This window comes from Mandrillus leucophaeus, unplaced genomic scaffold, assembly GCF_000951045.1.
Source record: "Mandrillus leucophaeus isolate KB7577 unplaced genomic scaffold, Mleu.le_1.0 Scaffold153, whole genome shotgun sequence".
In the NCBI taxonomy this organism is placed as follows: Eukaryota; Metazoa; Chordata; class Mammalia; order Primates; family Cercopithecidae; genus Mandrillus; species Mandrillus leucophaeus.
The window spans coordinates 1,253,635-1,279,769 of NW_012101510.1; the positions used below are offsets into that span (position 1 = coordinate 1,253,635).

General features: G+C 53.1%; 1 protein-coding gene across 1 annotated transcript in view; it reads left to right on the plus strand.

Annotated features, from left to right (window-relative positions):
* The window catches only part of MPRIP (myosin phosphatase Rho interacting protein), a 113,775-nt gene that overhangs the window by 77,414 nt on the left and 10,226 nt on the right, over nt 1–26,135 (plus strand). Inside the window, exons 10-16 of the mRNA XM_011975297.1 lie at nt 955–1,066; nt 5,406–5,515; nt 9,159–9,729; nt 11,960–12,076; nt 23,001–23,148; nt 23,977–24,094; nt 25,204–25,363. Of these exons, the coding sequence (XP_011830687.1) occupies nt 955–1,066; nt 5,406–5,515; nt 9,159–9,729; nt 11,960–12,076; nt 23,001–23,148; nt 23,977–24,094; nt 25,204–25,363 (1,336 nt within the window). The remainder of the gene's footprint in view (nt 1–954; nt 1,067–5,405; nt 5,516–9,158; nt 9,730–11,959; nt 12,077–23,000; nt 23,149–23,976; nt 24,095–25,203; nt 25,364–26,135) is intronic.

The window sequence follows — 26,135 nt, forward strand, 5'->3', positions numbered from 1 at the left end:
TCCCAGCTACTTGGGAGACTGAGGCAAGAGAATCACTTGAACCCAGGAGGCAGAGGTTGCAGTGAGCCGAAATCATGTCACTGCACTTCAGCCTGAGTGACAGAGCAAGACCCCATCTCAAAAAAGAAAAAACCTTCCTGTATTGAACAGATGGAATGAAGAAATAAGAATCCAGCTGTCCTTTCTGAAGACAGATGTTAGATTTGCAAAAGTTCAAAGCCGTGTGACTCTTATCACTGATTAATCAAATTTTTACTTTAAAATGAGTTTATTTTATTCTCAAATGAACAAATATATTTGAATTTTTCATTTCTATTAGTATATTTTTTCATACGTATTTAAATACATATTTTATATATTTAAATACATTAAATATATACATTTGAGTCTAGGATTTCGAGGCTGCCGTGAGCCATGAGTGTGCCACTACACTCCAGCCTGGACAGCAGAGTGAGACCCTGTCTTGGGGGAAAAAAAAAAGAAATGGGGGCAGATGTAGCAGTCCAGAGGATATAAAAAATACATTAAAATACATTAAATACATTAAATATATAAAATATGCATTTTATATATTTAAATACATTAAAAATATATTTAAATATTTTTAATTTAAGAGTAGTAAAATATTTACATTTTAATTTCTAACATGGTAAATACCATCAATAGATGAAATCCACGTAACAGAAACTCTTCTAGGGTCCCCAGTTTTTAAGAGTGTGAAAGGATTTCAACAGCAGCATGTTTGAGGACCACTGGTGTGGACTATCTTTGGCTGGATACAGGGACAAATGGTGGTGTGGTTGCACCCAAGGAGGGACCTGGGTCATACAGTAGTAGGATAGACAGTATCCTCACTTGTCAATGTGTATACTGTTAAAAATAAAGTCAGTGTAGGAAATCACTTATGGAAATTTGCTCACCTAGGCGTTGATTCTGCTTCCTAAAAATCTCAAGACATTCTCATTTCTCTCTGCAGGCAGCCGACTTGGATGGGGAAATTGACTTGTCTACGTGTTACGATGTCACGGAGTATCCAGTTCAGAGAAACTATGGCTTCCAGATCCATGTGAGCCCAGGGATGGAAGTGGGGTCACAGGCTTGACAGGCAGGGACACGTGTCAGAGTGCCTGATATCTGGGCTGGGGGCATTTCTGGACAGGCCTGATACAGTGTGTGTGGTCAGTGTTTCCCACTACCCTTGACACCTCTGTCCTGTGGCACCTGACCCTCTTCCCCAATTCGTGATCTGAACAGTACATTAGATGTTAGTATCTTTTTTCTGAAGACTGCTTAAAGATTTTTTGTTTCTGAAGGTTCTTTTTTTCTTTTTTTTGTAATGCTAGAGTTGGGGCAGTTGGAAGGATGTAGGGTATGGGGAATAAGAATGAAAGTGTCAGTCAATTATTTACATCGGTTTTTTACTCACTTATTCATGTGGTTGTTCATTCATTTACTTACAAGGCTATTTTTTCCCAAAATCTTGTGAGGTACTCAGATGAACAAGGCATTGCCCTGTTCTCAAAAAAAGAAAAAAAATCTTATTGGTAGGACAAAATGGTTCTCATTGGCTGTTTCTTCAAAACTATGTGGATTAAGGGCTGCCTGCAGTCAGCCAGACTCCAGGTTAAGGGCACAATCCTCCGGACTGCCACATCTGCCCCCATTTCTTTTTTTTTTCCCCCAAGACAGGGTCTCACTCTGCTGTCCAGGCTGGAGTGTAGTGGCACACTCATGGCTCACTGCAGCCTCGAAATCCTAGACTCAAATGATCCTCCTACCTCAGCCTCCAGAGTAACTGGGACTACAGGTGCATGCCACCATGCCCAGCTAATTTTTATTATTATTATTTGTTTTTTGGAGAGACAGGGTTTCACCATGTTGCCCAGGCTGGTTTTGAACCACTGGGCTCCAGCGATCCACTTGCGTTGGCTTCTCAAAGTGCTGGGATTATAGGCGTGAATCACTATGCCCAGTCCTGCCCCCACTTCTGACACCAGTTGTGAGTCTGGAGGTTTCCAGAACCACCTTCAGTTTCGAAAATTCACTCGAATGACTCACAGAATTCAGGAAAATAGTATCTTTACAATGAGTTTTATTGTAGAAAAAGTCTACAAGTCAGAACCAGCCAAAGGAGAGCCATGTGGAGTAGAATCTGGGACTGGGGGAGTCGCAGATGCCAAAAGTTTCTGCATCCTTGGGAACACGGTGTCCTCTTAGCCCTGATGTGGGGCAGCATGCAGAGCATTGCCAGGAAGCCCACCTGAGCCCTGGTGTTGAGCTTTAGGAGGCTCTGTAGCTGCTGTGGTTGATGGAGTTATTGTCCTCATGGTTGAACTCCACCTAAAGCCCTTCCCGCCATGGTCGGCTACTTTCACATGGCCCAAACCCCAACCCTCTGATTTAATGGGTTTCCTCTGATTTCCTGCTTCTGTCCAGGCCAGCCTCCACCCTGAGTTGTCTTGTCAGCATGAAGTGTTAGGTGGGGTCCCAGGGGACCACCATGAGTAATAAAGACTCTAGTCATCTAGGAAATTCCAAGGTTTGGAAGTTCCCTCCCAGGAGCCAGGACAGAAGCCAGGCCTCTCTTTGGGTAAAGTTAGTTCGTCACTTGCAAGAGCTTTAAGATGGGTGGAGAGTGTGATGAGTAGAGAGCTGCCACCGTGGGGCTGGACCCTGGCACTGGGACTTGGTTTCTCACAGAAGGCTAGACTCTGGTGGGCTCACCTGTAGCAGGGTCATACCTTCACATTTTGGGGCCCAGAAACTCAATTGTATTGCTGTTTTGAGAGTTGATCCAGTATTTGGGGCTGACTCAGATTGACCCAACTTAGGGGAGACTGAAGTATAGACCCAAAGGCCAGTGTGTTCATTTACTAAGAAAATCCTGGCTGCCAGCCCACTGGGCTGCTGGCTGTGGCTTCCTGCATGCCGGCATCTGCAAAAGGAGCTGAGTCACAGTTGGAGGCTGCACTGACAGCCTGGCACCAGGGCTAGGTGTGAGTTGCCTGCTCTTAGTGGCCTGCACTGCCCAAGTTTTGAGGCTCCTCTGTCCTCAGCCCCTGTGGGAGGGGTAGTCAGGCATAGTGCCTGGTGAGCCTCCTCTCCTGCCATCCACCTCACATCTTCATGAGCAGCTTCCTCCAGGCAGGGCACACCTGAAGTCTGAGAACTCACCCCACTCTCCTAGTGACAAATGAGGGCACCAACCAATCTCACCCACTGATCAACCCCTCCTCACTTCACCCTGGTAGGGCTTACCCTGATGACTTTCTGTGAACCCCAACTACTGAGAGTTCTAAGGAATGAGGAGGTCCTTCCAGTGTGGAGAAGGCTTCCTGGGGGAGGCTTCCTGGAGGAGAATCCCTCGAGGCTCAGCAGGAGGGCTGAGTGTGAAAACATGTCCCAGACTGGACTCCAGACCTGGTGGCACAGAGAGCACAGAGCCAGTCTGCAGCTAGAGTGCTGGGTGGAGGGTCAGGTTGGCACTGGTCCAGTTTTTGTGGAGAGCACTGAAGGGTGTTAGAAGATGCCAGACAGTTGTGCGTTCATGATACATGTCTGGCAGAATATGCAGGTCCATTAGAAAGGAGCCAAACAGGCTGGCACAGTAAGGCTGGGCAAGAAAGGTAAGAGCGGCACCCGGGAGTAAGAGTTGAGGGCAGGGCCAGGACCCAGAGCATGGCAAGGCCCCGCCTGCTTAGAAGCCAGCAGAAGAGCTGATGTCACAAAAGCAGGGGGATCCCCTGGAATTCTGGCTGTGATCCATTTGAGGCATGATGGGCTCTCAGAGAACATTAGGTAGCTGCTGGGTAAGAAAATTCAGCTGGAGAAAACGGCTCTATGTGGAGCACTGAGGCCAAACTCCAGCAACGCCCTCACATGGGGGTGCAGAAGGTGGGGCCCCCAACTCAGCTCATGTGGACGTGAGAACTGATGAAGGAGGACTGAGCTGAGCAGTGGCGGTGTCTTGATCAGGCATGTGGAGGGGCAGGTCAGGTCCCTCCCAGGTGTGCTTTGTGACACATCAGGCTGGCGCGTGATCTCCTGTTTTGACTTCTGGCCAGGCCACTAGTGCCCATCTGAAAACCATCCTCATGATTGCATCCTGCTGTCAGCTTCACTACTGACCTGGCTGCTGAGTCTGCTTGTGAGCAGCTCTCAGTTCAGGACTGCAGTCCTCGCTTCTATTGGGCAGGTGCCTGTAAGTGCAGAAGCAGGCCTCCAGCTTCATGCAGGCCACTGGCCCTCCCCTTTCTGAAGGTACCCAGGCAGATCTGCTCAGGGGCGCAGCGGTCATGTCCCAGAGCCATGTGCTCTTTGCTTCTTTGTCCTGCCTGCTGCCCCGTTCCCCACCCAAAACAGGCTCCTCCTCTGCTGCCTTGGACAAGCACCTAGGACAAGCCCTAGACTCCACCTCATCCAAGCAGGAGTCTAGGGCTTGTCCTAGGTGCTCCCCAACCCAGCCAACCAGACACTGTCCATACCCCTTTTGTTACTTCTGAGTTGCCCTATCCCCTGCCATCACCTTAATTCTCATCACTTGGACAGCTGCAGTAACCACCCAGCAGGTATCCCTGCCTTTTCTCAGTGTCACTAACAAGATCCTGATACCCCTTGTTCTTAACCACTCCCCAGGCCCCATCATGCCATGTGCCTGTGTGGATTCAGACTGCAGGTGCCACTCCCCACACCCAAGAAGCACGCCCTTCCCCATTCCCCACCTCCACTGCTGCTCAGCACTTGCTGATTCTGCCCTTCCCCCAAGGCTGGGAACTCCTTAAAGAGGGTTGCAGTGGCTGGGCACGGTGGCTCACGCCTGTAATCCCAGCACTTTGGGAGGCCAAGGCGGGTGGATCACCAGGTCAGGAGATCGAGACCATCGTGGCTCCACTAAAAATTACAAAAAATTAGCTGAGCATGGTGGTGGGCACCTGTAGTCCCAGTACTTGGGAGGCTGAGGCAGGAGAATGGCGTGAACCCAGGAGGCGGAGCTTGCAGTGAGCTGAGATCGCGCCACTACACTCTAGCCTGGGCGACAGAGCAAGACTCTGTCTCCAAAAAAAAAAAAAGAGGAGAGAGAGGGGTGCAGCATCCTCCTCTATCTGAATGGGCAGGCTGCTGGTGCGTAGTGGGTGCTCGGTAACTGTGAGCTGACCTTACTGAGAGAAGATACCAGATTTACCATTGCCACAGATGCACGTCCCTCCCATGGCTTTGCCGTCTCCTGCTCTCCAGCTCCCTCTTGTCCCAGTAGTGGGCACATGTGGCGCTCCTAGAAGGGTCACCCAGTCACAGGCTTTCTCCCTGTGGGACTTTGTACCCAGTGCAAGAAGCTTCTTTGGAGATGGAGGGCAGCAGGTACCCTAGGGGATAGTCACTGATGGTGCCTCATCTTTTCTCTGTAGACAAAGGAGGGCGAGTTTACCCTATCGGCCATGACGTCCGGGATTCGGCGGAACTGGATCCAGACCATCATGAAACACGTGCACCCGACCACTGCCCCGGATGTGACGAGGTAGGATGGTGAAGATGCCAGGGAGCCCCTTGTGCATCCTGTGGGTGCCACTCTCTCCAGGGCAGTATCAGACTCGATCTGAAGTCTGAGACCTGAGCTCAGTGCATCCCAGTCTGCTGCTCCTTCCTTCCTGTGTCCTTCTGTTGCTCAAGTTCCTGTCCCAAGCACATCAGAACAAACATTTCCGGTTCTTTTCCTCTTTTAAGCCCAGGCATTTTCATCTTGCGGGTAGTGTGTATGCTGGTCATTAGAACTGGGCTTTGGTGGAGAATCTTCCATCTGTGTCAGCAGGCACCTGGCCAGACCAGCCTGAGCCCCACAGTCGGTGCTCTCAGGCCTTGAGCTCTGCTGGCATGAGGATGGCCCTGTGCGCAGCATCCATAGGCCACCCAGCACTTCTTTGCCTTGGCCACCTTCTCACCTCACTCCTACGTCTATTTGATTTCTGTGCAGCCAAGTTGAAAAACTCTCTCCTGTGTTAGCATTCTGTGGTTCATGCGCCTCAGGTTTTGCTTTGGGCTTTCTTCCTCCTGCCCTGAAGGTTAAAGACCTAGCTCTCATTTTAAAAGAAAGTGGAGAATCAGAAGACTCAGATGTCTCCAAAAAAAAAAAAGCAGGGAAGATTCCAGAGTGGGGGCTGGTCCTTTGAGGGCCAGAACTCTGCTGTCCCCACCTCAAGGCTTCAGAGCCTCCATGCATCTGAGCACCTCTGGTGCCATTTCTCAGGTCATGTAATATAGATTACATCTCAAATGTATTTCTTGTGCTGTGGGTTAGGCTGCTTGGGTATGGCAGTGTCACAGCAGGGGCTGTCCTTGGAAGCTTTGACCTAAAGGCATGTTCTTTTTTTTTGAGATGGAGTCTTGTTCTGTCACCCAGTCTGGAGTGCAGTAACGTGATCTCGGCTCACTGCAGCCTCCACCTCCTGGGTTCAAGCAATTCTCCTGCCTCAGCCTCCCAAGTAGCTGGAATTACGGGCGCCCACCACCATGCCCGGCTAAGTTCTGTGTTTTTAGTAGAGACGGAATTTCATCATGTTGGCCAGGCTGGTCTTGAACTTGTGACCTCGGGTGATCTACTCGCCTTGGCCTCCCAAAGTGCTGGAATTACAGGCATGAGCCACCGTGGCTGGCCTAAAGACACGTTCTGTATCCAGACCTTTGCCTTCTTCCTGCCGACTCCATACCTCTTTGCCTAATTGATTATTTTCTTTTTAGTCCTCTTTTCTGTGTCTGTCATTTGTTCATGACTTCATTTATTAAACAAACACTGTCTAGTAAGGCCAAGAGGCCGTGGCCAGGACAGGTTGCCCTCTGTCTCTCAGGATCCTGTTCAGAGAGCTGGCTTGTTGGTTAGGGACAAGTCCTCTGCATGCACAGCCAGTAGGAGGCACCCAGGGCTGCCGCAGGCTTTCCCCCGCCCTCCAGTGGCCACATCCTGTGGTGGCCTCAGCTACTGCCTCCATGGTTCTCCGATCAGGAGCAGACACCCAAGCTTGGCAAGCTAAGAACTCTTTTCCAAGCACCTTTAGGAAGCCCCCAGAGCAAAGTGAGAAAGGCCCCAGCTTCTTTGCCCAGGCTGTTGGCAGCAAACAGAGCTTATCACAGGGGTCCATGACGGGGAGTGGTGGGTATGCATGTGGGTGGCTGGCCTGAGGTCCTCTGCTGCCCCTCTTCCCCGCCAGGCCTGGGCTCGGTGCTGTAGATGGGCCATCCTGGCTGGAAGAAGTCAGCTTTGGGATGTCCCAGGGCAGGTGTCAGGAATGCACCTGTGCACATGCCTGTGCCTGCACACGGCTCAGGAGAGGTGCCTCCACACTTGAGTGCCTGCTTGCCTGTATGCAGGGGCTTTGGGCCCAGGGAAATGAATGAGGAGACAAGGGTTTTGCTCTCCTATGAAAGCTGACCTGGCAGTTGGCCTCCTAATAACTACTTCATAATCTAGCCTATCTGTGTAGTCTGGTAGAGTGCTCACCCTCTACCAGTTTGTTTTCAGCGTTTCTTCTTCCTCTGTGTAGGCTTTTATTATTTGAGGAAAAATATGAGTTTTTTAGTGCTGCCAGGCAAAATCACAAGGAGGCATGAAAACAAACTGCAGTTTCAGAAGCTGCTGTCCTCATCCTGCTCTCGTCGCCTTCTTGAAATGTGGGAGTGGGGAAGTTGCAGGGCGCTTCCTGCCTTTAGTGCTGGAGGAGCCTTGTGGGGAGGTTTCTCCTGGGGAGTGCGGCCAGTTCTGGTGTGGCTGTGACTTTGGCGGCTGTCAGGGCCCGACTGGGGGCCTCCGTGCACAACCTGCCTTGTGTGTCATCCTGACACTCTCCATGGCCAGAGATCTGCCCTGTGTCATTTTCCTCCAGATGTTAGCGTACTCTTACAGTGGACACCTGCAGATCCCCCTACTCTGAAGCACTTTGCCTCTCACCCGATTGCTACCTGGACAGGTGACCCTTGCTCCAGGTGGTGATGGCAGCCGTTTCCTCTTTTCGTTGGTTCTCTCTTTAAAGACTCCTTTCCTTTTGGACCTGATTGAAACACATGTGCTCCCTGGAGCTCCTCCTTGGGCCCTCACTGTTCCCAGGTGGGCTTGCAACTGGCTTCTGAGGGCCTGGATGAGATTAAGGGCCACTCAGTCAGCCTCGGACCAGCTGGCAGTCTCTAGGGCCTATCCCTAGAGTCTACAAACCTCTGTCTCAGACACTCCAAGCCTCCTTGACAAATTGCCATCGCAATGTCCCTGTTCCTCCGCTGCTGCAGACGAGGCCTCCCCAGGAATCTCTGCTTCTAGCAGATGGGGACTAGGCATGGTGGATTCCTTCGGCAGACCTGGCTTTGCCATGAGCACGACCTGTGCAGCTTATGTCCCGTTGCTGGCTGCTGCTTGCCTCCTCAAGGTGGCGGGTAACCAGCAGCTGGATTGGGCTTTTAAAACATAGATTTAGGCCGGGCACAGTGGCTCATGCTTGTAATCCCAACACTTTGGGAAGCCAAGGCGGGCGGATCGCCTGAGGTCGGGAGTTTGAGACCAGCCTGGCCAGCATGGAGAAACTCCGTTTCTACTAAAAATATAAAATTAGCCAGGCATGGTGGCACATGCCTGAAATCCCAGCTACTCGGGAGGCTGAGGCAGGAGAATCGCTTGAACCCAGGAGGCAGAGGTTGTGGTGAGTCTAGATCGTGCCATTGCACTCCAGCCTGGGCAACAAGAGTGAAACTCCATCTCAAAAAAAAAAAAAAAAAACTGATCATGTTACCTGCTTATTAAAAGGTAAGCCCTTCTAGAGAAGTGCTAGTTTTCCCTCATTTTGTTACCACTGTCTAGTCCAGGGATGCACAGAGGCAAGGCCTCACCAGGCGAGTACAGTGGCTGTGCCCAGGTGCAGCCTGATGCAGTTCTTGGCCCTGAGCAAGGCAGGGCTGGCCCGTCCTGCCTGTGAGGCTGTGGGAGTCCTGGGACTCCCCTGGTTCCATACCCTGGCAAAGGGGCCACCCCAGTGAGCCTCTCACAGCACCTCTTCAGGGATTAGGATAGAAAAGGATGTGGTGCCCACAGGGGCTGGGTCGTGGCTCAGCATTGCCAGCTTCTGCCTGGCAGGCCACACCAGAGTCGCCCCTGACAGTCTTATGTCCATCCTCCTGCTCCACAGCTCGTTGCCAGAGGAAAAAAACAAGAGCAGCTCCTCTTTTGAGACATGCCCGAGGCCTACTGAGAAGCAAGAGGCAGAGCCGGGGGAGCCGGACCCTGAGCAGAAGAGGAGCCGCGCACGGGAGCGGAGGCGAGAGGGCCGCTCCAAGACCTTTGACTGGGCTGAGTTCCGTCCCATCCAGCAGGCCCTGGCTCAGGAGCGGGTGGGTGGCGCAGGGCCCACTGACACCCATGAGCCCCTGCGCCCTGAGGTGGAGCCTGGGGAGCTGGAGCGGGAGCGTGCACGGAGGCGGGAGGAGCGCCGCAAGCGCTTTGGGATGCTCGACGCCACAGACGGGCCAGGCACTGAGGATGTAGCCCTGCGCATGGAGGTGGACCGGAGCCCAGGGCTGCCTGTGAGTGACCTCAAGACGCATAACGTCCATGTGGAGATCGAGCAGCGGTGGCATCAGGTGGAGACCACGCCTCTCCGGGAAGAGAAGCAGGTGCCCATCGCTCCCGTCCACCTGTCTTCTGAAGATGGGGGTGACCGGCTCTCCACACACGAGCTGACGTCTCTGCTGGAGAAGGAGGTAATAGCCTGGGGCCAGATCCTCCCCCTGCTCCCAGCAGCCTTTCCAGAGAATCAGCTGTAAGCTGTGGCCTTAGGGGTTCATCTACACAGTCCTAACCTCGAGGGACTTGCAGACCCCTAGGGGAGACAGACGCACAGATGAGTCCTCATAGTTGAGGCAGACCTGAGAGCTGTGGGAGTGTGCCAGTGCGTGCAGGACAGGGAAGGGGACCTTCCAGGCACAGTGGAATTCCTCCCATGGTGCGGGCCACTGCCATTGAGAGGCAGGCAGCATTGCAGGTCCCTAGTGGTTTCCTCACTCTGACTCCCGATGGCAGGAGGGGCGTGAGCAAGGTGAGGCTTTTGTGTTAGGCAGCCCTGGCTTGGACAGGTCAAAGCTGGAGGCAGAGATCAACCCCAGGTGCTCTTACAGTGGCTTGGGGATGGCTGATCAGATCTAAAGCCAGGGGCATCCAGCAGGAGATGACAGCTGGGTCCCAGGTCATGAGAATGTGAAGCAGAAGGCAGTGGTGAGGTGGGGTAGGCCGTGGATGAAGGCTGCCCTGTGACTGTCACTCCTCCATGAGGCCCTCAGTGCACCTGGGTACAGAGATGAACAAGCCGGCCCCCAAACTATAAAATAAGATGTTATTTCATTGAAATGTATCCAGAAATGCAGTCTGCAGAACTACAGCGGTGGATTTACATGTCTGGACAGGGAGTCTCGTAACCAGGGACGTATAGCATTACGGTTTTTGTGGAACTCCCTGTTTCACTCTCAATTTAGGGACAGTTTTCAACACTGTGTTTCAAATATGTTCTCTTACGTAAGTAGTTTGTTAAAGATTTGCCACTTGGGTATGCCTTATGCTTCTGATCTTTTTTGTATTTTATTAACTGTATGAGGCTGAGTTATCACCAGCACTAATACTTGTACTTTTTCATTTTCCTCATCCGTTAACAAATAACAAAGGCAAGATGAAATAAAGTAACAGTTGAAACTCACATTACTTCAAGCTACCAAAATGTACCAGCCAGCAGGTGACACACTGGTTCAACAATCTGAGGGGGTCAGTCTTCACTGTTTGAAAGTCAGGGGTCAGCTGGGCGTGGTGGCTCATGCCTGTAATCCTGGTACTTTGGGAGGCTGAGGTGGGTAAATCACGAGGTCAGGAGATCAAGACCATCCTGGCCAACATGGTGAAACCCTGTCTTTACTAAAAATACAAAAATTAGCTGGGCGTGGTGGCATGTGCCTATAGTCCCAGCTACTTGGAAGGCTGAGGCAGGAGAATCACTTGAACCCAGGAGGCAGAGGTTGCAGTGACCTGAGATTGTGCCATCGCACTCCAGCCTGGCGACAGAGTGAGAGTCCGTCTCAAAAAAATAAAGGAGGTCTCCCCGCCTCTCACAGCACAGCCTAGCAACAAACTGGGCGGCACTGGCGTAACTGCGCACTACACACGTAGCTCCACTCAGCACGAGCTCTGGAAGCAGGGATGGGTAGCCCTGCACACAGCCAGGCATCAGGAGGCACCTGGGAGGTGTGTGGGGAAGAGGTGGACGGATAAATGAGTAGCTGAAGCTGTTGAAAGCAAGAAGAGTATAAAATAGCTTACTCATGGGTGTCCACACCTTGTTTGAGAGAACTGCGGGAACCGTTTTTGCAAACAGAACTTTGTGGAATCCATCATGTAAAACTGGTCAAATGGAGTGGTTTCTGTTGAGACTATTGTGGGCCCTGGAGTGAGGCCTGCTTGAGGCCACCACTCGCAGTGGTCCATGTAGAGCCTAACCTGGCCTGTGTGACCAGCTGAGGACACTCAAAAGGACCCCATGGGGTGGTCTTCCTCTAGATGCAGATGCAAAACCCTTGTTCCCCAGTGGACACAGCCCCCTTCTCAGAAATGAACACCCCCTATGGGCCTTGGTGCCTGTATAGGGCGTGCACGTTGGAACCTTGAGCAGGTGTGGGAATTATGTGGACACCCAGGGCTGCCTGGAGTAAGAAGGATAAGGTAGTTCCTTGGTCCCCAGAGGGTACCGAGTCTGTCATTGTTAGTGATGGCTTGCATTGGAACCTTCACTTCCAAATGCTGCTGGTAAAGGCCATATCAGCACATTTGCTGAAACGTGGAGACTCCAAAACTCTTGGGCCACATGGAAGACCAGTGAAAGAGTCTGTGCTGGGCAGCTGCTTTGTTTATCGTTGTCATTTTGCATAAAAGTGTATGTCTTTTTGCCAACAGCTGGAGCAGAGCCAGAAGGAGGCCTCAGACCTTCTGGAGCAGAACCGGCTCCTGCAGGACCAGCTGAGGGTGGCCCTGGGCCGGGAGCAGAGCGCCCGTGAGGGCTACGTGCTGCAGGTAGGGTGGAGGGGCTGCTGTGGCCCATGGTGCGCTCAGGAGCTTCAGTGTGAAGGGTTCATGCTCAGGCAGGCTAGGAGTGTGCAAAACTTGGCTCAGCAGGGGCCGCCTCCTGGGAGCTCACACCCCTGGGCTCTTCTGCCACAGGACTGGACTCTCAGTGTGCTGGGGCCCGGGGGGGTGGTGTTTTTCCCTCCTGGTATGACATTTTGGGGAATCTCCCTGAAACCTCTATATCTAAGGACTTTTTTTGGTAGTAAAATCATTGTGGTGCCCTTTCCCTTTGACTCTGAAAGTAGCCAATGTACATTTATTATGAATACCGTACATTTGCATGTGATTTCTCATAGTTTTCACTATAGTAATATTGGGCCTGTTGTACAGATTGAAGACATTGAATCACACAGCAAGTCCGGTCCCTGCTTACAACCAACAGCAAGTCAGTGACAAAGCTAGCACTGGACCCCATTCCCATCTGTGTTTATACCACATCTGCAGGCAGACCTGGGGCTCTTACCACTACTAGTCCAACCCCGGGATACCTCCTCTGAGATCCTGTACCACAGAGCCCTGGTATAGGGGTGTCACAAGGCTGGAGCTAACCTGGTCCAAGGGCGGGCCTGTGTCTGCTGACTTTCTTGCAGCGTGCCAGGCCCTGTGCCAAGTATCGGGCATGAAACAGATATACTCCTGTCCCCATTGAGCAGTAGGGGAGATTGTGATAGGAAGATTGATACATAAATACTGCAGGAGAAGTGAAATGGGGTACCAGAACAGGGAGCCTGAGTTCTCAGCAATGGCTGAGGGTATAACATTAGAATCAGGGTCCTCGGTTCAAGACTTGGCCCTGTTACCCCCAAAGCAAGTGCATGTGTCCCCTCCTCTACAGCGGCAGCCTACTGCCTGTGTAGACTTAGACCCAGGGATCCCTGAGGGCCCTTCCAGCTCTTAGACCCCGAGTCTCTGTCATGTATTGAGTGTCTACATTTCCAGACCGTAGTGCGCTGACCTTGGTCTGAGTCGTCCCAGGCAGCAGGTGAAACGGGCACTCGGCTGGCCTCTGACCATAGTCTGCCTCTTTGCAGACTCTCTGCAGTTTCTTCTCATGTGTGCTCCTTGGGCCTTCTGTTCCTCTCTGCCTCACGTTCCCTAGACTTTCCTCTCCAGCCTCTTCCACCATAGTCATTGCCATGCCCAGTTCAGACCTGGTGACGGTGGGCCTTCCCGCCAAGGTCATTTGCACTTGCCCTCCAGGTTTGAGGAGCATCTTTTTAATTCTTGATTGGGCCTCAACCTGTAAGAATTGACTTCAAATCAGGTGGTAAAGGTACCAGTTCAGCATGCCAAATTCAAAAATCTGAAATGCTCCAAAATCCAAAACTGAACGCTGACATTATGCTCAAAGGAAGCGTTTACTGGAGCATTTCAGGTTTTGGATTTTTGGATTGGGGATGCTCAACCAGTAAGTAGAATGCAAATATTTTAAAATCCGAAATAGTTCTTGTCCCAAGTATTTTGGATAAGGGATACTCAGCTTGTACTAGCAGTGGACGTTGCACATTGCTAACCTAGGAACCTGCCTCTTTGTCTAACTTGGATAATTGCATGAGCCTACACTGAAGCCCCTGTTGGTCAGCACTGGGCAAAGCTGGTCTTTAATACCTTTTCCCTAAGTCTAATAACCTGTGACTTTTCACCACCCTTTATGCTTTGGAAATGCTTTTAATCACGACTCAGAATGCACAGGGGGTCTGTGGGGTTAAGGGTCAGGAGCCAGCTGCTGGGGTGGGTGCTACACTAACTGCTGGGAGGAGCTTGCATGGTTTGGACATTGAGCGTGAAGTGTAACTTGAACTTAACATAACTGAGTGTCACATCTGTGGCTTCCCCGGCCAGCAGACCGAGAGGGAGCCACAGGCAGGCCAGATTCTTAGGCTGGGCTCAACTCACTCTTGTTTGTGTTGTTTTTCCCTACATTAATGAGTTCTGTCTCTGCATGCCTTTCAGTGTGGGGAGTTTTGTTTCATTTACGTTGTGTTTTGTTTTTGCATGCTTCACTTTTTCTCATTTTGAACTCCACAAAGGTTTGTTTGTTTTGTTGATTATTGTATTTTACTCCATGGTTTCCGTTCCCCCCTCGTTTTGTCTTCTTACAGGTAGAGATTAGTTCTTCCTGTTACTCTAGAGGACTGACTACACTTTCCACAGGAAAATGTTTGGATGTCACCTTGCTGACATCTCCCGAGCGTTACCTTCCTTCCTTCTCCTCCTGTCTTAGAAGGAAGTGGCATCATTTACCTACACCTTACGTCCTGCGCTTGTTTAGGATTTGTTGTCAAGACTGCATACTTTTTGTTTTGTGAAACAACAGCTGCAGGTGCTCTGCTCCTCCCGCCTGTCCCTCTTCCTGGCGCTCTCTTGTCCTTTAGTCTTTGTTTTGCTTCTCAGTGTGTTCCATTATTCAGTTTTGTTTGGTTTATTTCTCCTAGAAGCTATTTGGTTAAAGCTGTTTTCTGATGTTATTGTCCATGTTTTCTGTTTACCTGGAAGCAGCTACTTACTAAAAAAAAAGAAAAAAAAAAGAAAAAAGATAATTTGTTGGATTTTTTTTAATGGGAAAAAAGATAAAGTTGTGCAAAGGATAAAAGCCAAAGCCATCAAGGAGCTTTCTGTGGTTGTTCCTGGCCAGAGGTGTGACACTCAGAACTGGGAGGCCCGAGTGTTACTAACCAGTATTTAATCGGTTTTTTTAAGACTGAAGTGGCCGCCTCCCCATCGGGTGCCTGGCAGAGGCTCCATAGAGTCAACCAAGACCTTCAAAGTGAGCTTGAAGCCCAGTGCCAGCGCCAGGAGCTGATTACACACCAGATTCAGACCCTGAAGCGTAGCTATGGGGAGGCCAAGGACACGATCCGGCACCACGAGGCTGAGATCCGGAGCCTCCAGGCACGGCTCAGCAATGCGGCCGCCGAGCTAGCCATCAAGGAGCAGGCGCTGGCCAAGCTCAAGGGCGACCTGAAGCGGGAGCAGGGCCGGGTCCGCGAGCAGCTGGAGGAGCGGCAACACAGCGAGGCAGCGCTGAGCAGCCAGCTGAGGGCTAGCGAGCAGAAGCTTAAGAGTGCTGAGGCCCTGCTCCTGGAGAAGACGCAGGAGCTACGGGGCCTGGAGACACAGCAGGCGCTGCAGCGGGACCGGCAAAAGGAGGTCCAGAGGCTGCAGGAGCGCATTGCTGACCTCAGCCAGCAACTGGGCGCCAGTGAGCAGGCCCAGCGGCTGATGGAGGAGAAGCTGCAGAGAAACTACGAGCTGTTGCTGGAGAGCTGTGAGAAGGAGAAGCAGGCATTGCTGCAGAACCTGAAGGAGGTGGAAGACAAGGCCAGCGCCTATGAGGACCAGCTGCAGGGCCAGGCACAGCAGGTGGAGACCCTGCAGAAGGAGAAGCTGAGTGCCACTTTCGAGGGCAGTGAGCAGGTGCACCAGCTGGAGGAGCAGCTGGAGGCGCGAGAGGCCAGTGTGCGCAGGCTCGCAGAGCACGTGCAGAGCCTCTGCGATGAGCGGGACCTCCTTAGGCAGCGGTTCCAGGAGCTGACAGAGCGCGTGGCCACATCCGATGGGGATGTGGCTGAGCTCCGGGAAAAGCTGAGGAGAAGAGAGGCCGACAACCAGAGCCTGGAGCACTCCTACCAGAGGGTCTCCAGCCAGCTGCAGAGCATGCACACTCTGCTGAGAGAGAAGGAGGAAGAGCTGGAGCGCATTAAGGAAGCACATGAGAAGGTTCTGGAGAAGAAGGAGCAGGACCTCAATGAGGCTTTGGTTAAAATGGTTGCCTTGGGGAGCAGCTTAGAGGAAACAGAAATTAAGCTCCAGGCAAAAGAAGAGATTTTAAGGAAATTTGCAAGTGAATCTCCAAAGGACATGGAAGAGCCACAGAGTACCCCTGAAGAGACAGAAAGAGATGGCACTTTGCTCCCAGGCCAACCAGTCCAAGTCACTAGGGCCCCTCTGGGCCTCCCACACACAAGGCTCGAGGATGAGGACGAGGACCTGGGGGCTCCTCCGGGGGAGGAATACGGTGACGTCAGCCCCAGTAGGGAAGAGAGCATGGTGCCCCCAAAGTCAGTGGAAGTTCTTGACAGGGAGGGCCATCAGCAGGGCACAGCCAAACTCGACCAGGGGGCACCTGGTGTTAAAAGGCAAAGAATCCGGTTCTCCACAATCCAGTGCCAAAGATACATTCACCCCGAAGGGTCCGAGAAGACCTGGACCAGCAGCACATCTTCCGACACCAGCCAGGACCGGTCACCCTCAGAAGAAAGCATGTCCTCAGAGCCTGCACCCAGTGTACTGCCTGCACCTGGCGACTCTGACACGTACCTCTCTATCATCCACTCCCTGGAGACCAAGCTCTACGTCACAGAGGAAAAGCTCAAAGACGTGACCGTGAGGCTGGAGAGCCAGCAGGGTCAGAGCCGTGAGGCACTGCTCGCACTGCACCATCAGTGGGCAGGCACCGAGGCCCAGCTGCGTGAGCAGCTCCGTGCCAGCCTGCTCCAGGTTGGTGCGCTGGCCTCCCAGCTGGAGCAGGAGAGGCAGGAGAGGGCCAGGAGGGTTGAAGGGCATGTTGGAGAGCTTGGGGACTTTCAGGTCAAGAACAGTCAGGCCCTGATGTGCCTGGAAAATTGCCGAGAACAACTGAGATCTCTGCCTAGGGCCAGCCAGGAGGATGAGCAGGACGCACGTGCAGCCTCCCTGGCCAGTGTGGAGAGTGCGCTAGTCAGCGCCATCCAAGCCCTACGGCACTGGCCGGCCCCAGCCGTTGGCGGGGCCCATGCACAACTGGAGACAGGTGGCACCGAGGAGAATGGGAAGCCTGCCTCCCTACAGCAGTGCCCCCAGCCTGAGCTGACAGAGCAGGAGCGGGTGAGGCTTCTTTCTGACCAGATTGCTCTGGAGGCCTCGCTGATCAGCCAGATAGCAGACTCCCTGAAGAACACAACATCAGATGTCTCCAGAATGCTCCATGAGATTTCTTGGTCAGGACAGCCACTGATGGAATCTGCTGGGGCCCCCGTAGACACCTGGGCCCAGAAGGTGCTGGTGGACGGTGAGTTCTGGAGCCAGGTTGAGTCTCTGAGGAAGCACTTGGGGACGCTGGGAGGAGAGGCAGTCGGTGCCTCAGGAGACGGGCAGCAGAGCATCCCACAGGGCCTGGCCCCCATCCTGGCCAATGCCACGTGGGTCAGGGCAGAGCTCAGCTTTGCCACACAGTCAGTGAGGGAGTCATTCCACCGCAGGCTGCAGAGCATCCAGGAGACCCTGCGGGGCACCCAGACAGCCCTGCGGCAGCACAAGTGCCTGCTGGGGGAAATCTTGGGAGCCTACCAAACCCCAGACTTTGAGAGAGTGATGCAGCAGGTCTTGGAAGCCCTCAGGCTTCCAGCAGGCCATGAAGATGGTGTGCAGCTGTCCTGGGACCTGAGACCCTTAGGAGAAGTCCTGGGCCGAGACTCAGACGGCTCTCAGGAGCCCTTCCATGTGTCTGACCAGAGCCCTGGGGCCTTTGTTGCTATTCAGGAGGAGCTTGCCCAGCAGCTGAAGGAAAAGGCCAGCCTCTTAGGGGAGATAGCTGCTGCCTTACCATCTCTGCCACCTGTGGAATCGCTGAGAGATTGCCAGAAGCTTCTCCAGGCATCACAGAGTCTCTCGTATAGCACTTGTTTTGGAGGCCTCGGTCAGTATTCTTCATTGTTGGTTCAGGATGCCATTATCCAGGCCCAGGTGTGCTATGCGGCCTGCAGAATCCGGCTAGAATATGAGAAGGAGCTCCAGCTCTGCAAGGAGTCCTGGCAGACCCGGGAGTCCTCCTGCTCAGAGCAGGCACAGGCAGCCCAGGCCCTGAGGGAGGAGTACGAGGAGCTTCTCCGCAAGCAGAAGAGCGAGTACCTGGATGTGATCGCCATCGTTGAAAGGGAGAATGCAGAGCTCAAGGCCAAGGCTGCCCAGCTAGACCATCAGCAGCAGTGTCTGGAGGATGCGGAGAGCAAGCACAGCCTGAGCATGTTCACCCTGCGGGGCAGGTATGAGGAGGAGATCCGGTGCGTGGTGGAGCAGCTGACCAGGACTGAGAGCACACTGCAGGCTGAGCGCAGCCAGGTCCTGAGCCAGCTGGATGCCTCGGTCAGAGATAGGCAGGACATGGAGAGGCATCATGGCGAGCAGATACAGACCCTGGAGGACAGGTTCCAGCTCAAGGTCCGGGAGCTGCAGACAATCCATGAGGAGGAGCTGAGGACCCTGCAGGAGCACTACTCGCAGAGCCTGAGGTGCCTTCAGGACACCCTCTGCCTCCACCAGGGGCCGCACCCCAAGGCCCTGCCAGCCCCTGCCCCCGACTGGCAGGCCACCCAGGGAGAGGCTGACTCCATGACTGGGCTGAGAGAGCGCATCCAGGAGCTGGAAGCCCAGATGGACGTCATGCGGGAGGAGCTGGGACACAAGGACCTGGAGGGCGACGCGGCCACACTGCGCGAGAAGTACCAGAGGGACTTGGAGAGCCTTAAGGTCTTAACGCCCCATTCAGTTTGCAAAGCAGATCCTCCTTGATAACGGGGTGGGTGTGGGGATGTCTGGCTCAGCTACTGTGCAAGCAGAATTGAGGGGATGTGCTGCTGTCCCTCTGCTTGCTGACCGTGCTGTGGTCTCAGCAGGACCTGGGCCGTGGGCTTAGCCTCTTGTTCGGCATCCCCCGGCGTCCTCCACCAGGAGAACTAGCAGGAGGGCCGCCAGGGTCCCTGGTGGGAGAGGAGCATGTAGTCTTTCCAGCATTTCTCTGCCTTCCTAATGTGGCCTCTCCGTATTCCTGAGAGTAGTCACCAATCCCCTTGCCAGCCTTGCCTCCTTCCTGCCCCCGCCCCCAGAACCTCACCTGGCCCAGTCCCAGCCCAAATCTGAGGCAGCTGCCTGAGGACAGCCTTGCAATCACAGCAACACCCCGGAGAGCCAGGGCCCAGTTGGAGGGCAATCTCCCCCTGATTGCCCTAGGAGAGCACGGTTGGGCAGAGGGTCCCTCTCTGAAACTGGCATTTGATGTGTGCTCTGGTGAGAAGAGCTTTCCCACTGAGCACAGCCTCCAGCCATTCCTGTCCCCTTCCCCAGGACCTTTACAAGTAGCTTTTCCCCAGAACTGCCCTGCACCCCTGCCCCTGAGGTCCTGGAGCACAAAGGCGACATGCCAGGGCCTGGGGGTGGGGGTGGGCTGAGTGGAGGTACAACTCTCTGGCCCCACTCTTTGTAGCTACAGACCACACCCACCATGTGTGGCTGCCAAGCGTCATCCCTTAGACTCAGAAGTTTACCGTGATACCTGTGCCCTTATGTTCCTCCCACTCAGGAAGCTGCCCCAGTAAATGACTAGGATGACTAAGCCCCTCAAAAGCCATGTTCAGGTGGCGCCTCCCACGCTCATGTGGCAGAGCCAGGTGCACACACAGCCAGCACCATTGTGCAGCGAGCTTCTGACTCCCATGCAGCTGCCACTGCTCCTGTCCGCACATCCCCACAGCCTGTGTCTGGCAGGACACCTGTTTTTCCCAGCCCCTTACTCCTGTAGCTCTGAATGGAAACAGCAGCTCACACGTCACGTCTGTGTGATGGACTCGGCCCCACCAAGACACACAGGTTGTCAGCGAGCACCTCTGGAGAGCTGAGAAGCTTTTTTTTTTTTTTTTTTTTTTTTGAGACAGAGTCTCGCTCTCTTGCCCAAATTGGAGTGCAATGGCGTGATCTCAACTCATAGCAACCTCCACCTCCCAGGTTCAAGCGATTCTTCTGCCTCAGCCTCCCAAGTAGCTGGGATTACAGGCGCTCACCGCTACACCCGGCTAATTTTTTTTGTATTTTTACTAGAGACGGGGTTTCATCGTGTTAATCAGACTGGTCTCGAACTCCTGACCTCAGGTGATCCACCTGCCTCGGTCTCCCAAAGTACAGGGATTACAGGCGTTAGCCAGAGAAGCTCTTTTTCACCATTCTTTCCCCAAATCAGTCAAAACCTTTTAAAAACCATTATGAGTTGTGAGAAGGTTTCAACAGCTATCTTTTGAAAGTGTGTGTATGTGATGACACTGTGGTCAGTTCACCAAAAGCAGCACCCAGATGGGGCCAGGTGCACCTTGAAAAGTTAATTGCACAAACCTTTGCTTTGACCCCAAACATGCTTGCTAGTGTCCTTCCCTGCAGCATCCCAGACAATCAGCAGGGTCCACAGGGGCAGGGCCTGGGCACAGCGATGCCCTGCTTCCTGTCTGCATCTGTAAGAGCCCCCTCCACACCGAGGCTGCTTTAGGTTTGCCAACCAGGTGCAGGCGAGGCCCCATGGAGGTGCCATTATACCACCAGTGAGCAAGAAATCAGAAGGGAGAGGACTGCCTCATGTTGAGAACTGACCAGAGATTGTGCTGGGCCAGTGTCACCAGCAGGGAGAAACAGATGATGCAGGTCAGGATGAGGCCCCTCCCAAGGGCCTGGACACTGTCCACTCCCTGCTGCCTTAGCTGCCATTGCATAGTGTTCCCTCCTGTGCCTGGGAGCTTCTAGCCCAGGTGTGGGGTTCTCACCGACCCCTGCAGACATACAGAACTTGTAAATAGACAGCACCTTGAGATTTCATCACTTTTTGCAGATTTCCACTTGGGTCGTTGGGGACAGGGTTTTGGCCTAACAGCCGTCCTCTAATGTCCACAGGCTTCCACCACACCACAATTGTAGTCATCGAGGAACTTCTTTTGGTCCCAGGAATGACTGGCTTAAATTAACATTTGTTTGCAAGGTCAGTTATTTTTTAGCATATAGTTTCTCTCCAAAGAAGCAACTGGGTCTTTAAAGATGTCCCAGTGCTTCTGTTAGATTTTTGACTCTTACCTGCTTAATATTCCAAAGCACTCAGATCAAAATAAGGCTTTTCCCAGCAAGTAGACTCAAAAAAAGACCTAAAAGATCTATTAATACTAGTTGTGCTTGCTTTAGCAGCACCTCTACTGAAATTGGAATGATACACAGAAGATTAGCATGGCCGCTGCACAAGGATGACACACACATTCGTGAAGTATTCCATATTTTTTTTTAATTAAAAAAGACCTATTAGTTAAATGTGTTAACGAGAAGCCACATACGAACCAAAGCAAGTGGGAAGGAGAAAGAAGAGCTCAAACGTGGGGTCTGAAGACCAGGAGCTCCAGAGCTCCGAGCTCCTGCAGCCGTCCTGAGGTGTGAGGGTGGCGGGAAGAGACAGCTGCTTCCTGGTGGAGCCACTGGGAGGGGGGGTGGGATGCCCAGTTATAGTGGCAGTAGCTGAGCTGTTCGCCCAGAGCAGCACATAGGTTACAGTCAAGTCCAGACTGACCACGAGTTTGGAAATACTGCCTGAGGCTCTCAGAGATGGCCATCGCTAAAAGTGGGCCCAGAGAAAGATGCCCAGGCATGCTGATAGGATCTCTTGGTATCTTTTCTTGAATCCACATGCAAGAAGATTAACCAAGTGATGCAGGCTGTGAGCCCAGAGTGGGGAAGCCCCCACACTTGAATTTCGAATGGAATGTGGCCACGTTCTTCCAGTTTTTAAAACTCAGCGAGAGGCCCAGTCCCTTCTCTGAAGCAGACCATGTGAAGGATTTAGACAGAAAGTGTGTGCCTCCATGCTCAAAATAGCTGCACACGCACCCCTCCCAGCAGCTGTGCAGCACGCTCACCTGCCTTGTTAGTGCGTGCAGCTCCGATAACCAGGCCTGGGCTTCCTGGTGTGGCTTGCTCCCATCCTGGGGCATGCATGTGTCGCTCTAGTGAGGTACAGGAGAGCTTGGAAAGCAGGTCTCCTGTCTTGGAGTTAGCAGAGGTACTAAGTCATTGGTGCCCTTCTCCTTTAAGAAAAGAGTAAGAAAGGGCCGGGTGCGGTGGCTCATGCCGGTAATCCCAGCACTTTGGGAGGCCGAGGTGGGCAGATCACGAGGCCGATCGAGACCATCTTGTCGAACACGTTGAAACCCTGTCTGTACTAAAAATACAAAAAATTAGCCAGACGTGGTTTTTTAGCAGACTCCTGGTCCCTGCTACTCTGGAGGCTGAGGCAGGAGAATGGTGTGAACCTGGGAGGCGGAGTTTGCAGTGAGCCGAGATCACGCCACTGCACTTCAGCCTGGGCGATAGAGCGAGACTCTGTCTCAAAAAAAAAAAAAAGTAAGAAAGAAGACACAGGCTAGAAGGAAGGAGATCCTGTAGCCTCATCTTATTCCCTCAGTCAACACCTGAGCATTAAGTGACCAGCTGGAGGTTGTCAGCTGGCTAGTGGCAGAGCCCAACCCCCAGCTCCCAGAAGTGGACTGTGTGTGCCCCCAACCCACTGTGGGTTGAGAGGTTCCCAGCCTGGTGCCTGCCAGGCCACTCCCTATACGTGGAATGGCCTTGGTTCCCTCCAGCAGACAAGTCCCTCATCCCTGTTTTACGGGCCTTTCACTGTGTCCCTCCATACCAGACGCAGCCAGCCCCTGCGCACGTGCTCTCTCCTCCCTCCTTCCTATGGGACCCACCTGGCAGCAACGCAGGAAGGTCCGGGATTGGCTGATTTCCATTTCATAGCAGCCTCTCCCAACCCACCATACCAACTTCTTCCAGGAAGAAATGGGGCGCAGCACAATCACAGAAATAAGATGTAGAGTTGACTAGAAACACCCTTTTTTGAAGGCTCTGATGGCATCACTGAGAATCCCCAGACAGCCCCAGGGATCCTGCTCAGCATGCCCATGGTGAAGCACGCTCAGTGAGTGCCCAGTCACAGCTGGGCCTGGACGGGGTGGGATTCCTGGCTCATTTACTAAAAAGGGCCCCAACTTAGAGGTAAAGAAGTCGATGAAGCCCCTTTTGCATTTTGCAGGCCACGTGCGAGCGAGGGTTTGCAGCAATGGAAGAAACGCACCAGAAGAAGATTGAAGATCTGCAGAGGCAGCACCAGCGGGAGCTAGAGAAACTTCGGGAGGAGAAAGACCGCCTCCTGGCCGAGGAGACAGCGGCCACCATCTCAGGTGGGGGGTGGGGTAACTCTGAGGGCAGGGTGACCAACTTTTCTTGAGCCAGACACACAACTCAGAGGAATGGCCGCTTTTGAATTGCCTTTTGGCTGAGATGTAAGCTTCATTCTTGAAGGGTTCTGTGACTATTCACTCTGAGGCAAAGGCCAATTTCAGGTCCCTTTTGAGAGTTTGTGAGCTGAGAGCGCACACTTCAACCCGACAGCCCCGTCGTGGTCAGCTGCACACAAGGAATTGTCCCAACCTGTGACTTTCCCGTCCCAACAAGTAGACTGACTAGTGTCAGTCCAGCCAGTGACTTTCCCCCTGACAGACTCCTGTCAATGTGGGACCACTTCTGGCCAGAGTGCCCCTGCCCTCAGCGTGAGGATATGTAGCCTCACCGGCAGGTGGCCCTAAACAAACACGTCCCGTGTGCCTTGCGCTGCCTTCTCTTTATGTAATCGCCACCTCAGTTGTTTGTTAATTTAGTTCCAAGGAATAAAATACACCAGCACAAAAGCTTGCTTGTTTTATAAACTCATGTTGGCATTTAACATTGACATTTATTTAATCAGTTTGGTTTTCTTCTAACATCAAAAAAAAAAAAGCCAAACGTGCATTCCTTCCAGGGGGAGTTCATGGAGAATTCTCCCAGCCCGCGCCCACCTCAGAGAATTGGTTCATGAGGGGCCAGCCTGTCATGCAAAATCCGACTGCTGATTGAGTAAGCAAGCATCAGCAGTGGCAAGTGCCACTCCGTTGTATGGAGCTCCCCACCCCGACTCCTGCCAGCAGGAAGGGCATGACCCCTTGGTGCTGAGGCCGTGTCCTTGCCTGCAGCCATCGAAGCCATGAAGAATGCCCACCGGGAGGAGATGGAGCGGGAGCTGGAGAAGAGCCAGCGGTCCCAGATCAGCAGCGTCAACTCGGACGTTGAGGCCCTGCGGCGCCAGTACCTGTAAGTGGCTGGGCCTGCCCATCCGCCTTTGGGAGGGCCTCTGGAAGGTGGCTGGCCAGGCCACAGCTGGGTCCTTCCTGTGTCTTTGCAGAGGCCTCCAAAAGTTGGGGCCTGGGGCCCATGGGTGCTGGGAGCAACTCAGATGCCCTCCTGTCCAGTGCAGGATGTGGCCCAAGTGGGGCCTCCTCTATTCAGAGAGACTGTTTCTTGAAATGCCAAGAACGAGATGCAACAAACGAAATCTTAAATTCCCCTCTTGTCCAGGGCTGATCCCAGCGACCACCCAGATATGTTCCTCAACAGCTGCCCCGCTAGCCCACCAGGAGCTAGGCAGCTGGACTTAGTCATACCGGGCAGAAGTGAGAACTAGCACTGCGGTTTAAAACCACACATGTGCTGATTCCCTCTGCACAGGCAGGATAGAACAATACTAGAGTAACTGCTGTAAACTTTTTTCTCTTGGTAGAATTGACACAGCCAAGAGCCCACAGATTGGCCACCATGAACGTCACGGCACTCAGGCTCTACCAGGAGCCTTTATAGTATAGCTGAAGCTAGGGGTCCTGCCTCAGGAGCTGGCAGCGGTCAGTGGCACCCTGTAGAGGCTCATGCTGACCTCGGTCAGAGCAGGGTGGCTCACCTGGAAGCCCCTCATCCCTGGTTCACCTGCATGAGAGATGGCCCTCCTGGATCCAGGGTGGCAGAACAACCTCAGGAAGCTTGGTTTTTTGAGTCTTGTGTAGAGCCTGGTCCTGGCTGTCAGACACAGATGGCTTCGAAAGTGAGTTTACTGAAAACAAATTCTGAGTCAGAAGAGAGTCTAGAAATGGGAGGTCGGTGTGGCCGCAGACTGGATTCTGTCCTGACTGGCATTCCAGAGAAGTGCTAGCTGTAGGACTGTCAGACTGTGAGAAAGGACCAGGGAGGGATGTGAGGGTGAGGTCATCTCTGTAAGGGATCCCTTGCTCTATATGACCCAGGCTGATTAAGACAACAGGCTGTGCAGGCTTGACCTGTGCTTGGCTGTGTCTGATGTCAAGGAGGGACACCGGCCTCTGAGAGGCCTGTTCCTGAAGCAGGCAGAGGAGTGAGTGCTGCCCTCTCCCCAGGGAGGAGCTGCAGTCGGTACAGCGGGAACTGGAGGTCCTCTCGGAGCAGTACTCGCAGAAGTGCCTGGAGAATGCCCACCTGGCCCAGGCGCTGGAAGCCGAGCGGCAGGCCCTGCGGCAGTGCCAGCGTGAGAACCAGGAGCTCAATGCCCACAACCAGGTGAGCCTGCAGCCAGGTGAGCCCAAGGTTAGTCAGGGGCACTCAAGGTCAGGTAGACCCATAGTCAGGTGAGCCAGTGCTAGAGCCAGGCCTCACCCTCAAAGTGGCATGAAGGTCCCTGAGCCACAGAGTGGTCACCTGCCCCAAGGCTTCTCCCTGCCATCCAGCGTGGCCATCTGTGTTGTCAGAATCGTCACCGCGGATAGCTAGAGCAAGGCTGTACTGCCACGTGCACCACCTGCATACACATGATGTCACTCTTGCTTTGACCCTTTCCGAGACTCTTGGGTGTCTTGGTGTCTTCTCTCTGCTCCTCTGAACCTCTGGCTCACTGTTTCTGGGCAGGGCCTGGCAGGGTGATCCCAGTCCTCCAGGATCCTGTCCCTCAGGGACTGAGCTGACACTGTTCAGGGTCAGGCTTACTGCTCACATTTATTTTTGTCAGATTTTTTTCTTAAGATTTGCTTGCTCTGGCTGGGTGTGGTGGCTCACGCCTGTAATCCCAGCATTTTGGGAGGCCAAGGCAGGCAGATCACGAGGTCAGGAGATCAAGACCATCCTGGCTAATACAGTGAAACCCCGTCTCTACTAAAAATACAAAAAATTAGCCGGGTGTGGTGGCGGGCACCTGTAGTCCCAGCTACTCAGGAGGCTGAGGCAGGAGAATAGTGTGAACTCGGGAGGCGGTGCTTGCAGTGAGCCGAGATCATGCCACTGCACTCCAGCCTAGGAGTCTCAAAAAAAATAATAAAAATAAAAATTTGCTTGTTCC